The sequence below is a fragment of the Canis aureus genome, chromosome 2 (assembly GCF_053574225.1).
Source record: "Canis aureus isolate CA01 chromosome 2, VMU_Caureus_v.1.0, whole genome shotgun sequence".
In the NCBI taxonomy this organism is placed as follows: Eukaryota; Metazoa; Chordata; class Mammalia; order Carnivora; family Canidae; genus Canis; species Canis aureus.
The window spans coordinates 54,558,484-54,576,122 of record NC_135612.1 but is presented as its reverse complement, the minus strand read 5'-3'; the positions used below and the strand labels follow the sequence as shown (position 1 = coordinate 54,576,122).

The window sequence follows — 17,639 nt, the reverse complement described above, 5'->3', positions numbered from 1 at the left end:
GTGAATGTAATATACATGATCCATATTTGTGTTTAGATAAAACTGAGGTTTATAGATTATTTGCAAAAACTGTGGATTGCTCTATTGAGTTTCTGTGATTTGTTTCTTCGGTGTTTTTTATTTACTCCCTTACCACTAGACCATCAGTGTCTTGCTCATGTCCTTCCCTGCAAAGTGCACTTCTAACTTACTGATTCTGATCTGCTAGGTCCTTAGATTCCACTTAAGCTAACTCAGGCTTATAGACATTGACTTATCCATCTCTCCATCTGTGAAACATTAATATTTATTAGTACACACCAGGTTTTGGGTAGACACTGGTGAACAAGACTTTTATTGTTCCTTCCTTCATGAGATTTAAAGCCAAATAGATTTCTTTTTTTTTTTTTTATTTAAACGGTAAGGATATATAATGTTTATTTAAAAATCATTAATTACCTGAATGAAACTTTTCCATCAGTAGTATGAATTCAGTTTACGTAAGATTTTTTATGGAATGATTTTTTTTCTTTTTTTAAAAGGTTTTATTTTATTTTATTTTATTTTATTTATTTTTTAAGATTTTATTTATTTATTCATGAGAATACGCAGAGAGGCAGAGACACAGGCAGAGGGAGAAGCAGGCTCCATGCAAGGAGCCCGACGTGGGACTCGATCCTGGGTCTCCAGGATCACGCCCTGAGTTGTAGGCGGCGCTAAACCGCTGAGCCACCATGGCTGCCCCTTTAAAGATTTTATTTATTCATGAGAGACACACAGAGAGAGAGGCAGAGACCTAGGCAAAGGGAGAAGCAGCCTCCCTATAGGGAGCCCGATGTGGGACTCAGTCCCAGGACCCCAGGATCACAACCTGAGCCAAAGGCAGACGCTCAACCACTGAGTCACCCAGGCATCCCTTGAATCATTTTCATGATACTTTTATAAGTATCTTGTTAGTTAAAGCTTTTTGATCACAGGAAGGAGAACGAGAATGAAGATTTCTCCACTTAGAATGATTATATTCACATGTATATTACCATCTAATTACACATCAGATTTAAACCAGAACAGGGACTTGAACTTGTCTTCTGATTCCCAGTCCAGTGTTTTTTGCATTATGTGACTTTCTAGGACAATATTTTGTAAAACTCAGAAAAAGTCCTGAGGTAAAGTATGGTAACTGCAAAGGGGAATATGGTAGCATTCAGGGATATGTTCAGAATATTTCTGTTCTTTATACTGACTTTCCCCTTTAACCTAAGAGCAGCAGCTAGGTGCAGCTGGGCGGCCTAACTCTTTTTGCATATCGTGTCTTCTAGTTTGTACCTGTTCAAACTAGGCCTGGCTCCTCAGATTCAAGACCTATATGGAAAGGTTGACTTCACAGGTAAGGAGTTATAAACTTGGCAGGAAATGCTTGATTTATGTGGAAATAGCCTGGAGAGTCAACAGTTCCAATCTTAAAGACATAGGGGTTTAAAAATACTCTGGCAAAAGAGATCAAAGAAGTATAAGTAACTTCTGTGTTGAATAGAGTGCTAAACTGGGAATTTCAAACTCTGTTTTCTCATTTTAGCAAGTACCAGCAGTGAGCAAAGTAAGGGGTGTGTGGGGGGGAATGAGACAATGCAGAGGTGACAATTTAATAAAAAAATGTAGTGTATTTACCTTATTCTGTGTGTGTTTGTTATTGTCAAATGCTTGAATAGGTGGGGGCTTGGGGAGAAAACAAATGGTGGTGATATTGGTTAGGAGCTAATATAGATTCAAGTCTTTTGAAGTGATTATTATTTTGTAGACTTGGGAACTTTAAATTTAATAAAAACTTTTATCTATGACATTTTTCCTTCTAGGGAAGTTGTTCACCAGACCTAGGGCAAAGGGCTAAACCTTACATGTTGTTTTCTTTATCATTTGGCTTCCTGCCTTTGAAGCAGAATAGTTTAATAGCGGCTAGTACCTTAGCATTGAAGACATCTGGTCGGCTTGTGGGTCACTTGTTGCTGAGCTCCCTTCAAAGCTGTTCCATTCATAAGTTAGTTAGTTCGTTGTAGGAAATGCCGCAAGTAGCAGTTTTGAGAAACTATTTTCTGTAGGGCTGTTTCTCATGTTATATTTATTTTTGATGCTCTTGTTAATAGTAATAATAGTTAATGTCTACTGAGTGTATGCTTTTTGCCAGGTACTATGTTCATTGCTTTCCATATATCTTCTTATTAAGTCCTTCAGTCCTGGGAGGTAGCCACCACTTCATCCCATTTTGTAGTTGGGGAATCTGTTTCCTTCTCTAAGTTCTGGGAAGGTGCTTAACTTGCTTGCCTGCATCTTCATCTTTCTCTTCCTGTAGAAGAGGAAATCAACAATATGAAGATTGAACTGGAGAAGTACGGGATCCAGATGCCTGCCTTCAGCAAGATCGGGGGCATCCTGGCCAATGAACTCTCAGTGGATGAAGCTGCATGTAAGAAGAGAGAAATTTTGTGGGTTCAAATGGGATTGGTGCTACCACTTTCAGTGATCTTGGACACTAGGAATTTTGCTAGCAAACTTAGGCCAATAGAGGTAGTTTAACACTGCAATGGACTTCTGTGCTATTGCTATTGGAAGTAAGTGATTGATTTCAATGAAAATGAAAGCATTTAGAAAGTGAGTTATACATTTCAGTATCCTTTGGGTTTCTTTTTTTTTTTTTTAATGGTATTTACATGATGATTAAAGGTGAACATTTCCATCATTTATGCTCCTTACAAGGCTCTTTACTAATATTTCCCAGTGAGATTCCAAACTCAGCATCCCAGACATGGGATCACAGGGATAGCTGTGGCTTTGTATATCTAGGAAGAGACTACTAGGCTTATAGGATTTGGGGAGCCATTCCTCTAACCCCAGTCATCATTTCTCTATCAAAACAAACCTTTTCCTGCAATAGGGGGTTGTGATGTTGTTCTGGATGTGTCATGTAATCTCTTACTCTGTATAACCCCAGTGTTCTATGTTTTGAATTTTTTCTTTTAGTACATGCGGCCGTTATTGCCATTAATGAAGCCATTGACCATAGAATTCCAGCCGACACATTTGTGGCTCTGAGAAACCCCAACGCCATGCTTGTAAATCTTGAAGAGCCCTTGGCATCCACTTATCAGGATGTGCTTTATGAGGCCAAGCAGGAGAAAATGACAAACGCTAAAAACAGGGTAAAAATGGAACATCTGTTCTTTTTAATTGATTTATATTCTTTCATTGTTGGATGTAACTCCATTTTAAAAATCAGTTTTCTTTTTTTTTTTTTTTATGATTTTATTTATTTATTCATGAGAGATAGAGAGAGAGAGAGAGAGGCAGAGACACAGGCAGAGGGAGAAGCAGGCTCCATGCAGGGAGCCTGATGCTGGACTCAATCCCGGGACTCCAAGATCATACCCTAGGCCAAAGGCAGGCGCTAAACTGCTGAGCCACCCAGGGATCCCCCTAAAATCAGTTTTCTTGAAGTATAATTTATACACAGTGAAATTTACTCATTTTACATGTATGGGTTTGATGGGTTTTGACAAATGTGTGTGGTTATAAAACAATCCTCCCTAAAGTCCCCAGGTCTCTCTTCATAGTCAGCCTCTACTGCTCCCCATCCCCTCCTTCCCACCCTGACCCCAGGCAACCCCCAATCTGAACAGATCACTATATTTACCTTTTTAAGAATTATATATAAACGAAATGGATTTACACAGTATATAGCCTTTGGTATTTGATTCCATTTTAACTTTTATCCTTGAATTTTGTGCAAACCAATGAGAAGTTCTGTGATCTGGTTCTTGGGTGTGCCTGTTCTGCTCAGGTCTGAGGCAAGGATGCAAGCTCACAAGGGAGCAGGGCAGGGTTCAGCAGTGCTTCCTGCTCATGCCCAACTCTGGAAGCACCCTTGGGCTTGTCGTTAATAGGTGGATCTGCTTTTTACATTTTTAGTTAAAGGTTGTGTAGCATTCCACTCTGTGCTTCATTAAGGATTTTAAGCCATACACTTACTCTTTTTTCTGTCATGTTTGGGGGAGGAATACAAGTGTGTTTTTAGGTCTTCTTAGAGACCTGAACTGATTTGTTACACTTTTTACTCATCTTCAGACAGAAAACTCTGAGAGAGAAAGGGATGTTTATGAGGAGCTGCTCACTCAAGCTGAAATTCAAGGCAATATAAACAAAGTCAATAGTAAGTATGTCCCTGAGTCAGGTAACTGCGGGATGTTACAGAATAATGTGAGTGTTGATCTATTCTTGGACTGATAATGTAGTATAAGTTTATTTATTTTAGGTATCAGTGGACTTGTTTAGGAACTATTGCTTACTACTACTGTTTTCTTGTGTTCATATGTCTTCTGTCTCAGCTGCCATCATCCTTAGGCAGGTCCTCCCTCTTCTATCTACTCATCTATTGCAGCTTCTGGATTTGTCTTGGTTAATTTAACTCTTTCACCCTGGGTTAATACACTTAAAAAAAATCTAAATAGGGATTTTATTTTTCCTTTATATATATATATATTAAAGATTTTATTTATTTATTCATGAGAGACAGAGAGAGAGTCAGAGACACAGGCAGAGGGAGAAGCAGGCTCCTTGCAGGGAGTCTGATGTGGGACTGGATCCTGGGTCTCCAGGATCACACTCTGGGCTGAAGGCAGCGCTAAACCGCTGAGCCACCCGGGCTGCCCCTTATTTATATTTTTAAGTAGGCTTCATATCCAGCATGGAGCCCACTACAGGGCTTGAACTCATGACCCTGAGATCAAGACCTAAGCTGAGATCAAGAGTCAAATGCTTAACCAACTGAGCCACCTAGGTGCCCCTATTTTTATTTATATTTATTTTTATTTTTAAAAAGGATTTTATTATTTAGAGAGAGATAGCAGGGGGAAGGGGCAGAGGGAGAAAGAGATCTCAGGCAGACTCTGCTGAGTGTGGAGCCCAATGCAGGGCTTGTTCTCACAACCCTGAGATTAGGACCTGAGCTGAAACCAAGAGTAGGAGGCCTAATGGACTGCATCCAGGCACCCCTATTTTTCTACTTTTAAATTAATTTTATAATTTCATTTTTCTTTTAAAGAGTAATGCAAATTATTCAGACATAAACAAAAAAAACCATAAAAAATTAGACCCCTGTTCTCTAGAAATGACCACTGTTGATTTTTTAAAAAGATTTTATGTATTTATTTATTTGAGAGAGAAAGAGAACAAGCAGGGGGAGGGGCAGAAGACGAAAGAGAAGCAGACTCCTCACTGAGCAGGGAGGTCGATCATGGGGCTCAGTCCTAAGACCCAGGATCATAACCTGAGCCAAAGGCAGACACTTAACTGACTGAGCCACCCAGGTGCCCCCACCACTACTGATATTTTTATACATATGTTTAAAAATATACTTAAACAAAAATGAGTTTATATCATTCATACTGATTTTTGTGTATATATGTTACGTACTTTTGAGGAATTCATATCTTGAAAATGTCATTTTCATTTTGTCACTCTTTCACTAAAGAACTTGCATTGGTTCCTTATAACTTGATGGACAAAAGGCAGACCCCTAGCCTAGTGGAGTTTTTTATATGGTATTTTATGCATACAATTCTCTGTACAAACTCATTTGCCTAATTGTCTCCCATATTCACTCTGTTCATTTCATGACTCATGGAAGAGTCCCGCTGTGGAGTGGCTCAGACCTGGGCCTTGGTCTCTTGGCCTCTTACTAATAGCTATTGACTTGGGATGCCTGTGGCACAGACTTGTTCTACAGATGGTGAAATAATGCATGCAAAATGCCTGGTATTTAGTGAGTACTCAGTAAACATTAGCGTTATTATAGCTTTTGCTAATCATGTATTCTCACTATAATGCCCTCATGCCTTATCTCTTACCTGATCCAAATTATACCCATCACTGGTCCAGCTCAGTTCTCACCTGTGCCCATTCCAGTTCTCCCATGGCACTTAAAGACCAACTACACAATTTGATACTCAATTATATATATATATTGTCTTATATGGCTTGCCTTTGTTTCTGACATCTCTATAAATTCTTTGAGTACAGATTATTTATGAGTTCTGCTTCTTTTGAAACCTCTGTAATTCTTAGTGTAATGGTTAGACTCACCAAAGAACTAAAAAGCTTATTTGATTTCAACCAGGCTTGACCTTGTTTTGCTCAAGATAATAATAACAATAGTAATAGTAATCCATATCCTCTCTGTTCATTGGGAGGCCCTAATTTCTCCCTTGAACCAATGCTCTGAATAACTACTGAGACTTTACAAGATTTTGCCAACTCTGTATGATCAGGAGCTCTAAAGCCTGACCAGGAGTCTTTGTATTCTGTTCCATTCTGGTTCATTTAAGCTACTGTTTTCTGAACGGAGTAATAGTACCATTCACATATGGGTGACTGTGTTATACTGTATCTGTATGAATACTTAAGCCAACAAATATAAACCAGTCTTTTATACTTGTCTATGTGAGAAGAAAGTCCCACATGTCTCCTGCTGTATAACAGTGCATAATACACTCTTTGTTTCAATAAGGGTGTTTTTTTTCTGCTATGTTCTTTAGGATTCTGTAACCGTTGTAGCTTTACCTGGCAAAGTCTGAGAGTCCATTATAAACCTGTGGGGGAAAGAGCTGTAGCTGTACATTTTTGAAGTGTTCCATTTAGGGGCCCCTGGGTGCTCACTTGGTTAAATGTCCCACTCTTGATTTCAGTTCAGGTTATGAACTCAGGCAGTGAGATCAAAACCTGTGTCGTGCTTGGGATTCTTTCTCTCCTTCTCCCTCTGCCCTTCCCCCTCCACTCTCTCTCTCTCTCTTTCTCTCAGATAAATAAATACATCTTTAAAAAAAATTCCCTCAAAATTCCCTCAAATAGCTTTCAACATAGTAGGGAAGATAGACATGCAAGTGAGTAATTTTAGGGCAACTTACTTAGAAGGTATCAAAGGCATATGAAGTACAGTCACAGAAAAAGAAAGGAGTGATGACAGCTTGGAGGTTTGTGTAAGAACCTTCACTGGATAGATAAGGTGAGGATAAGGCAGGATTCCCCAAAGAGGAACAATTGTTTCCTAATCGTAGAGCAAGTCTAGGCAAGAGAAAGTTGTGTGCTAGCAAGATACAAGAGCTTTAGGTCCCAGGAATTATCTTAACATAATTATAGATAAGATTCTTTCTGTGAGGGCTTGAGAACCGGCATTGAAGCCACTGCCCCAGGAGAAAGCTGCAGGTCAAATAGTTCAAAATGAGAAAAAGTTTTTATTTACTTTCTTAGTAGAACAAGGAAAATTAATTAAAGCCTAATGGAAGAAAGTATTTAAATAGTGTTCTAACCTTTATCATCTTTATAGTGTGAATGTTAGTAAATGTTTTTTTAAATATTTACATATTTATGTAGTAAGTATGCTTTAAAGTAAAAGCATAATTGACTAGATGCTTTTGTAGATAGATAATCTGAGATTCTGCATCACATACCTAGAGAAAGCCTGGTTGTTAACCTGTGTTGATTGTATTTTCTGTCCCCACTCCTATAAAATCTTCACCAAGACAGAGATCATTTGTTTTGTTCATAGCTGTATTTGCAGCACAAAGCAGGTGCTCAGTAAATGCTGTTGAAGGAATGGATAGTTAGTTGGCTAAGGATCACATGGAGGAGTAGCCATCACCTTGGTGTGGTGATGAGTTAGCAGAATTGCAGGTATAATCGTTGGGAAGGAGTGAGTAGTCTCTTAGGAGTCTACACTGAGTCTACAAATCCATAGAGATTTAAAATTTTTCCTTTAACACCTTGTATTCATTTTTTTTTTTTTTTACTAATGAAAACATTAAAACATTTAAAAATTTTAAGTGCTGCTATACCCCAAATACTTTGATTTTTGGTATGTTGTTATTGATTTGTTTTGCTACTTTGGTGATAAAAATCAGATGTTCATCCCTGAATGGAGCATGGAGGGAGAATTCTTGTTTTCTAAAAATAGGGAAACAAAATCATACGGTAAGGATCGCTTCCCAGTGGCTATTATTTTTGAAGTCAGAAAATACCTTATTCTGACTGCCAGCCTAATTCCTTATTTATTTTACAACATAAAAAGTGCTTTCACATATGTAATTTTGTTTAATCTTAACAACACTGTGAAGAAGGTGTCTTTATTACTTTCAGATGAAGGAGCATCTAGGTTTTCATTGCCAGATGTTAAAGACCTTGTGTGACTTCAAGTGACTAGAGGTAGAGAGGATTGAGGGTATTAATCGCCTCTACCAATCCCTGCGCTCAGACCACCCTCGCTATCTGGGCACTCACTGTCCTAGTAGAGTGTGTTCAGGAGGCAGCTGGATAATGAAGGGATTCAGACTGATGCTGTTAAGAAGGAATGAAAGTTCCTTAATCTGGGGTAGACTGAGGGAAAGAGGGATTGATGTATCCAGGCGTCAACACCAGGGTGAAAACTTTCACAGATTGCTGTGGGAGAAACCTTCTCCTGTTCAGTAGTTTTATCTAGACAACAGCTTGGCATTTAGAGGGAATTTAGACATGTGTTGGTTTTGACTGGTGCCTCATATTGCTAGCCCCATAGTGCTAAGGTGTCTGTATCTGAAAGCTTTTCAGTAGGTCTGAGGCATGCTCCAGGAATCTGTTAACTGACAAACAGTCCAGTTGGGGACCCCTGAACTTGAGCAGTTTAAGGTTCTCTTCCAATTCCAAGATCTTGTGCTTCTGGGATATTCCAGAACAAAGGCCATCTGAGCTATATTTCGCTCTTCTGAAATTGAGGTTGGTTTAGGGGAAGGAAAGTGATGTAAGCTGTGATGTTCACAAAACGTCTTCATAAGCTGCGGCCTTTCCCCCTCCTCAGCGTCTTCTGCATTAGCAAATGTGGACCTGGCTTTGGAGCAGGGTGTGGCACCTGCCTTGTTCCGGGCACTGCAGTCACCAGCCCTGGGCCTTCGAGGGCTGCAGCAGCAAAACGGGGACTGGTACCTCAAGCAGCTCCTGAGTGACAGACAGCACAAGAGACAGGTGAGGATCGTGGGTCAGGCTGGCAGGCATTCACATACAGCTGTTTGAATCTTGTGTTCTTGCTGAAACATATTTGTGGGATCTCTTTTCCCTATAGTTACAGTATAACCTATAGTTTTTAGCATAACTTTCTGCATCTTAATGTAGGTTTTTATAATATCCTCAGGTAAAATACAGATTGTCTTTAGCTCTTGTTTGCTTTTATAGCTGTAAACCTTTTTTTTTTAAGATTTTATTTATTCATGAGAGACACAAGCAGAGGGAGAAGCAGGCTTCCTGCAGGGAGCCTGATGCAGGCGGGACTCGATCTCAGGGCCCTGATCCCAGGGCCCCGGGATCACGCCTGAGCCAAAGGCAGACACTCAACCACTGAGCCACCCAGACGTCCCTGTAAACCCTCTTAAACATAAATACTACCTGCCCTCCAAACCTGACTACCCCTTCACTTGAAGCATCCTTTTTAACCCTCCAATGAAAAGCCCTGGGGGAAAACCTGAATCTCTCCTACATTCTTACTTCAGGAATTTCCTACATAAAAACACACATCACTAGTTTCCTCTGGCCAGCACTGGGAAAGTACTTAACTAATGTGCAGTAAGAGCAGACTGTGTAATTGTACTTAGTGGGGCTGGTAGAACAAACACAAATGGCTTTCTTTTTTGTCTGAACAAGGCCCATCAAGTGCACATTTTGCAGATTCCCAGTATCTATGGCCAAAGCAAACAGTATTAATGTGCTAATGAGGCTGTAAACATCTTATGTCAGTATTTTTTTTTTAAGATTTTATTTATTTATTCATATTTTTTTATTTTTTTTATATTTTTTTTATTTATTCATATTTATTCACACAGCTAGAGAGAGAGGCAGAGACACAGGCAGAGGGAGAAGCAGGCTCCATGCAGGGAGCCCGACGTGGGACTCGATCCCGGGTCTCCAGGCTCACGCCCCGGGCTGCAGGCGGCGCTAAACCGCTGCGCCACCGGGGCTGCCCTTACGTCAGTATTTTGATGCTTCTTACAAACTTTTTTTTTTTATGTGCTAGTATCTGGAAAGTCCTCTACCCCAGATTTGGTGAGGGCATTGGTTCCCACTAGGACTACCACTTTCTCTGATGCAGCCTGACACATCCACTTAGGGCCGAACTTTGTCCCTGTGACTGCTATTGAGATACAACTGTAAGGCCTGGAGGCATAGCCATGAGAATCTTTACATAAATGTTCTTTGCTTTTCTCAGGGTGGTCAGGCTGATCCCCTGCAGAAGGAGGAGCTCCAGTCTGGAGTGGATGCTGCAAACATTACTGCCCAACAGTATCAAAGAAGTAAGAGTCCTCTCCCTGAGATACTGTGTGGGGTTAATGTCGCTAGGGCATCTGAGGTCAGATCCTGTCACTTCTCACCCCCACCCCAAGCCTGCTAGCCACAATCGACCAGCAGGTGCCACTAGAGGTGCCCTACCCTAGTTTTAGAGTAGAACTGGAGTCAGTGTGGGCTTACTCTGGCTAGCAAGCACTTGGTCATTGGAGCAGAGTCTTAGGGCTTGATTGGTAAGATCTGGGTGGTGGCAGAGAGAGAAGGATGTTCCTAACCTGAGCAGAGAGGAAAGGAGGTGTGAGCAGAGGTGCCAAAGGTCAAAGATGTTTTGAAGCAACAGCGGTTAGAATACAATATTTGTAGATATTCGGGGTTGAGCTGTGTAAGATAAACCCTTGGAAAGATTGTGGCAGCTTAAGAAGCTGGTACTTGATTTGCCAGGCTACATGGGATGGGAGAGATGCTTTAGAAAGAGTCGCAGGATGAATTGGAGTGGAAAATAGCTTTATTGGGATATAGTTGGCATAGCCTGCAGTTCATCTTCATACAAAGAGGGAGGCTGTTTTTTTTAAAGATGAAAGTTCCACTTCAAACATCATGGCTTATAGTTTATCTGCAGAATAGAACTTTCTTCTGTGAAAACTGAATCTCTTTCCTCTCAGGGCTTCCCAAGCCAGCTGCATTTCTGACCTGTGTTCTGTGCAGGGTTGGCAGCTGTGGCGGCAATCAATGCTGCTATCCAGAAGGGTGTTGCTGAGAAGACTGTTCTGGAGCTCATGAATCCTGAGGCCCAGCTGCCCCAGGTGTATCCCTTTGCTGCTGATCTTTATCAGAAAGAGCTGGCTACCCTGCAGCAACAGAGTCCTGAAGTAAGTCAGCTGAACCTCTCCTGTTTGTGACCAAAATGGGGCAGAAGTGAACTCAACACCTACTTCTTGGTGTGCTTGGCAGAGCCTTTTTTAAAAAAACAAACAAACAAAAAAACAGAAACTTAGACTTCTTATGGCTTAACTGAAGTCCTGACCTCACTTGGTATCCCGGAATGTCCTCATCTTTTTTTTCCTCTCCTTTCTGTGCAGCATAGCCTCACCCATCCTGAGCTATCTGTTGCCGTGGAGATGTTGTCATCTGTGGCCCTAATCAACAGGGCACTGGAGTCAGGGGACATGAACACAGTGTGGAAACAGTTGAGCAGTTCTGTGACAGGCCTTACCAATATCGAAGAAGAAAACTGTCAGAGGTGGGTCCCCAGAGCGGTAGATGGAATCCATTGGACAGCTTTTACTCTGTTGGGTGTCCACACTCCTGTTTTCAGGCATTGTGACTTTAGTATGATGCTTTTTTCCCCCCTATTCTGATTCATTTTATTCTTTATTATGCTGGAGGATTTATAATAAATTACATATATCATGACATTCCACCCCTCAATATGTAAGTATGCTTATCTAAAACAGTGAGGATATTTATTAGGTAGCCAAAATAGTACAATCTCATAGTACAAACCCTGGCAAAATCAATAGTTCTTCTTTAATATGTGCAGACCCTAGTCCATTTTCATACTTCTTCACTAGTTTCAAAACTGTCCTTTTCACCTGATTTCTTCAAACCAGGGTCCAGTGCAGGACTATGTGTTACACCTGGCTATTGTACCCTTTAGGTATCTCTTAATCTAGCATTGTTCCTTTCTTCATGATATTGACTTGTTAAAGAGATAGGACCAGTTGTTCTAAAATGTTCCATCTTCTGGTTCTGGTTGCTTCCTGAGATTTGGCTTATTTTTGTAAATTAGAAATTAGGTGTAAAGGCTTGTCAAGATCAAGTCAGCATTTTTGGTGTTGTGTATTTCATATTTTCTCATAACTAGAGGCATATGAAATTGACTTGTGTCACCATTAAAGATACTAAGATTGATTCTTGAATCCGGGAGAAAGCTTATCCCTCTTATGTGTATTTATGTTTTTCCCTTAGCATAAACTTTTTTTGCACCTTTGTACCATCAAAGTGTCCAGTTCCCCATTACCCATACATAATATCTAAAAAAAAAATTTTTTTTTTTATTTATGATAGTCACACAGAGAGAGAGAGAGAGAGAAAGAGAGAGAGAGGCGCAGAGACATAGGCAGAGGGAGAAGCAGGCTCCATGTACTGGGAGCCCGACGTGGGATTCGATCCTGGGTCTCCAGGATCATGCCCTGGGCCAAAGGCAGGCGCTAAACCGCTGCACCACCCAGGGATCCCCATACCTAATATTTTTAACCCAAGTTGATAATCCTTGTCTAAATCAATACTTTGCATGAATGAATGACTGAATTTCAATTGCATTTATATTCCAGAAAAATTGGAGGTAATAATAAAATACTTAATGCTGTTTGAAAACAACAAAAAAGAAAAAGACAAAAAAAAAAAAATCAATACTTTTCAGTAAGATTTGCTTAATGATTTTTTTTTTTTAAAGATTTTATTGTATTTCATTATCTTCTTTGTTGGGGGAATGGGGTAGGTATCTTGATGAACTGATGAAACTGAAAACTCAGGCACATGCAGAAAATAATGAATTTATTACATGGAATGACATCCAAGCTTGTGTGGACCATGTAAATCTGGTGGTGCAGGAGGAACATGAGAGTGAGTAATCTACTTAACCATCCCCTCAGATAGTGAAACTGTTAAAGGTACTGTGATTCCATAAACTGGCTCTAAACATTACTCCTAGAAAGATTCTTGAAAATTTGTGTGTGTGTGTGTGTGTGTCACAAAAAGCTGAGGTTGGATATTGTTTTTGAAACATCAGGCAACTGCTACAATTAGATATGTATGTAATAAGGACTAACATTTTCAGGAGATAACTTGAACACAATCTGTTATTTTTAAATGTTTTATAACAAGTAGTTATAACACCACCTGGATTTAGGTCATCTTGCATGGGTATAGTGCTCAGTCTTCCATAAGACTCCTCCCATAAGACTCCTCTCATTGGAGACACTAACCACAAGCTTTAAGGAGTTCCCAGGTCACTACACTTCTGAACAATTGGCTATAAATTCAGAATTTCCTTCAACACTCCCCTCAGATTCAATAATTTGCTAGAGTGACTTAAAGAACTCAGGAAATGCTATATTTATGAAGAATATAGTTTTATTAGAAAGGATACAAATCAGGACTGGCCAAAAGAGAAGACCTAGAGGGTGATCCCAAATATAGTGAGGTCCCAAAGACCAAGCTTATGTGTCCTCAGGATGTGTACCCCAACCAGCTCTCCTGAGATTTGGGTCACCAGAGATTTTAAAGAGGCTTCATTACCTGTGAGGAATTGATTGTTGGCCATGTAATTGAACTCCGTTTCCTATCTACCTCTTCTCCCTGGAGATAGGTAGGGTTGGCTGATATCACAATATCATGTTGCTCAAACCCCCAGAATTCTGATCATATGCTTGGTCTTTCCAGCATGATCAGACCCCATCCTGAGACTACCCAGGGGCCCATCTGGGTGGCATATATTCAGGTGTGGCCATGCCTGAATAATCAGATAATAAACAGATAATCAAATTATTTAGGAAATTCTAATGGGGGTTAGAGGCTCCTTCCCAAGAACTGGGGTCAAAAGTTAGCCACATCTTTATTATACCACAGTCTTTACAAAAATAGCACAGCTGCCTGGGATACTTGGGGAGTGACATTTCTAGTTTTAGTTTGTATTTCCTGTGAGAAATATCCATTGATTTAGCAAGAAGAGCCTTGCCTCAGGGTGGGGAGCCCTGGGGTTGGATCTGCTGTTGTCCAGTTGTTTGAAGTGGGATCTCGAAGAAGAAATTTCTAAGCCTAATCTTTTCTTATATAAAAATGTTTAATCAGGTGACTTTTTATGATCCCTTAAACTCTTTTTTGTGAATAAAAAGAGTTTTTTTTTATTTAAAGATTTTATTTATTTATGATAATCACAGAGAGAGAGAGAGAGAGGCAGAGACACAGGCAGAGGGAGAAGCAGGCTCCATGCACCGGGAGCCCGATGTGGGATTCGATCCCGGGTCTCTAGGATCGCGCCCTGGGCCAAAGGCAGGCGCCAAACTGCTGCGCCACCCAGGGATCCCTAAAAAGTGGTTTTGATTACACATTGTGATGTACTTGAAAGCTATACTATTAAAGCCAGTTTCATCAAAATTCTCTTTATTTTTCCATTAGGACAATTAAAAATAAAACCAAATACTTGAGGTTTCAATGGAAATATGTATACTAGGGTGTTTATTTTAAATGAAACAAACACTAAAGTTAAAAAAAAATTTAAACGCTGCTTAATATTATAGGTGGCAAATTATAATTTGAATCATGGTAATGCTTGGGTGGATTTATGATTCCTTAGCATGTTTAAAGATTTATTTATATAATTTCCTAATTTAAAAAGTAACCTTTTGTCCCTTCATATTTAGGGATTTTAGCCATTGGTTTAATTAATGAAGCCCTGGATGAAGGTGATGCCCAAAAGACTCTACAGGCTCTGCAGATTCCTGCAGCCAAACTTGAGGGAGTCCTTACAGAAGTGGCCCAGCATTACCAAGACACACTGATCAGAGCAAAGAGAGAGAAAGCCCAGGTGAGTGGCAGTGAAATTGTTCTTTCTGTGCAAAGAACTTCATCCCTCCTAAAACTAAGATAGAGGTAGGGATGTTTTCTAGGCACCTTTGAATTCACAGCCTTGGAGGGATATGAGATGTCACAGTACACATTTGGGGTTGTTTTGTGGTTTTCTGTTGTTATTATTACAGACAAATCTCTTTTTTTTTAAGAGAGGGAGGAGGGAGGAGGGAGGAGGGGTGAGGGGCAGAGGGAGAGAGAGAATTTTAAGCTGGTTTAACACCCAGCATGGAGCCCCACTAGGGGCTCGATCTCATAATCCTGAGATGACCTGAGCCAAAATCAAGAGTCATACACTAAACTGAGTCACCCAGGTGTCCCTTTCTTGTGTCTCTTTAAATAAAATTGTGTTGAAGTATAAGATCCAAAGAATGAATGTCATGTAAGTATACAGTTGTATAAATATACCTGTGTAATTGGTGCTCAGATTATTTTTTTTTAAAGATTTTATTTATTTATTCATGAGAGACACACAGAGAGAGAGAGGCAGAGACATAGGCAGAGGGCAAAGCAGGCTCCATGCAGGAAGCCCGATGGGAGACTTGATCTTGGGACTCTGGGGTTACGCCCTGAACCAAAGGCAGATGTTCAACCACTGAGCCATCCAGGTGTCCCAGTGCTCAGATTATGAAAAGCTTAACTGCCCCATCCCTTCTGCCCTCATCCATCCTTACTCCCTCACCTGCTGGTAATCACTATTCTGATTTTTAACACCACGGTTGAATTTTTTTTTTTTTGGCCTGTTTTTGAATTGTATTTGAACTGTATATAAATACATACAGTATGTATTCTTGTATCTGGCTTCTTTTGCCCAATATAATGTTAGTAAAATTCATTTGTGTGATTGCAAGAAGCAATATTTATTCTTTCTTGTTGTATACTATTCTACTCTGTGGTTATATATTCTGTCTGTGGTAAAGTTTGGTTTGTTTCCTACTTTTTGGCTATTGCAAGTTGTACTTCTATGAATATTTTAGTATACGTCTCTTGGCAAATATATCATTTCTACTGGGTGTACATTTAGAAGTAGAATTTATGGGTCATAGGGAAGCACATGTGTTAAGCTTTAGTAGATAATGCCTTTTTTATTTTTATTTATTTATTTTTTTAAGATTTTATATATTTATTCATGAGAGACAGAGAGAGAGAGGCAGAGACATAGGCAGAGGGAGAAGCAGACTCCTTGCAGGGATCCTGATGTGGGACTTGATCCTGGATCACGCCCTGAGCTGAAGGCAGACGCTCAACTGCTGAGCCACCCAGGCGTCCCAAGAACATAGAAATTTTTGTAGGTGATTGTAACACAAACATATCTTTTAAAAAGTTTACCTCTCAGCTAGTTTTTTGAGGAAATGGACAAGATTTATACCTTCTTTTTTTTTTCCATATTGCTGAGTAGGAAGTTGCTTTTTTGTAGTAGGCCCTCAGATATTAGTTTACATGATTAAGGCATAATTAATTCTGCTTTTCTAATTGTGACTGATCTTCTTTTAGGTTCTTCCTAACTAATACCAATTAGTTGTTGGAAGGACAATACCTTTTCTCACTTAGAGGGTCCCTACAGTAAGGTTCTGGTAGAAGCAGAAGAACTAAAAGAAAAAATTTTTTTAAAATTTTATTTTTAAGTAATCTCTACATCCATTGTGGGGCTTCAGCTCACAACCCTGAGATTAAGAGTCACTCTACTGACAGGGCCAACCAAATGCCCCCTAAAAGAAGTTCTTAACTTAGGGGATCAGATTCTTTCTGGGAAGCCATAGGTGGTAGAAAAACACCCGTTTTTTTGTGTTATTGGAGCTTTTGTACACTCACACCTTTGCAGGCTCTTTAAGTTTGGGTTGGGATAGAAGAGTTGTGGGTAATACTATAATATTGATAAGTTCCCTTTGATTCCATTGTCAGGAAAGTAGTTGGCATTACCATGTCCTAATCATATAAATATAACAAGTACCAGGTTTCATTTAAGAGGCACATGATTGTGCTGAATGTCAGGGATCTGATACACAACTCCTTTTGTGTAGTTAGGAAACTGAGAACAGGCGATAACTGATTTCATTTAATTGGGTGAGAAGCAGTTGGCTGTATGGAAGTTGTAAATGGAATTCTTTGTCTTTGATATTAATTTTGGATCATTTGCATCAAGAGCTTCCCAAAGTTGGCCGATTTTTTACAACATTTGAAAAGTTATTTTTAAAATACAGATTCCTAAGCTTTAACTGTATTCCTGCTGATTCAGAATCTCTAGCCTGGGGCCTGGCTGCAGTGGTTTTTGAAAAGCCAGTTGTGTTGGCATTTGTTTTTGCTACCATATAAGTCCAGAAAGAATCTTATATCTGACTGAGAGGGGAGTGGGGTTTGGGAGAATAAGCTAGGTCTGGTTCCCTAAAAAAGGAAAACTCTAAAAAAGGGAAGTCGTTGGAGGATATAACTTATACCTGTTCTCACTCATGCTGTAAGCCTGACTGCTCCTTTTGTTTGGGTCATGGCAGTTAAAGTTTTAGAGGATGTGACTAGAGTTTGAAGCATTTCCTTTTGCTGGGGAATAACTTTCAGAGTTCATCAAAGGAGGAGAAAGGGGGGAGTTAGAGGAAAATGTGCTTAATATTGCCAGGCTCGTCAGCTTAGACTGCATATTTGGTAGAATTGGCTTTTTTAGGCCTCAGCCTAGTTTCTCTGAGCCA

At 39.8% G+C, this 17,639-nt stretch overlaps 1 protein-coding gene across 1 annotated transcript in view; it reads left to right on the top strand.

Annotated features, from left to right (window-relative positions):
• The window catches only part of IQGAP1 (IQ motif containing GTPase activating protein 1), a 109,026-nt gene that overhangs the window by 49,755 nt on the left and 41,632 nt on the right, over positions 1-17,639 (top strand). Inside the window, exons 6-15 of the mRNA XM_077873087.1 lie at positions 1,299-1,366; positions 2,327-2,440; positions 2,995-3,173; positions 4,096-4,180; positions 8,855-9,018; positions 10,253-10,337; positions 11,035-11,198; positions 11,409-11,569; positions 12,830-12,954; positions 14,754-14,917. Of these exons, the coding sequence (XP_077729213.1) occupies positions 1,299-1,366; positions 2,327-2,440; positions 2,995-3,173; positions 4,096-4,180; positions 8,855-9,018; positions 10,253-10,337; positions 11,035-11,198; positions 11,409-11,569; positions 12,830-12,954; positions 14,754-14,917 (1,309 nt within the window). The remainder of the gene's footprint in view (positions 1-1,298; positions 1,367-2,326; positions 2,441-2,994; positions 3,174-4,095; positions 4,181-8,854; positions 9,019-10,252; positions 10,338-11,034; positions 11,199-11,408; positions 11,570-12,829; positions 12,955-14,753; positions 14,918-17,639) is intronic.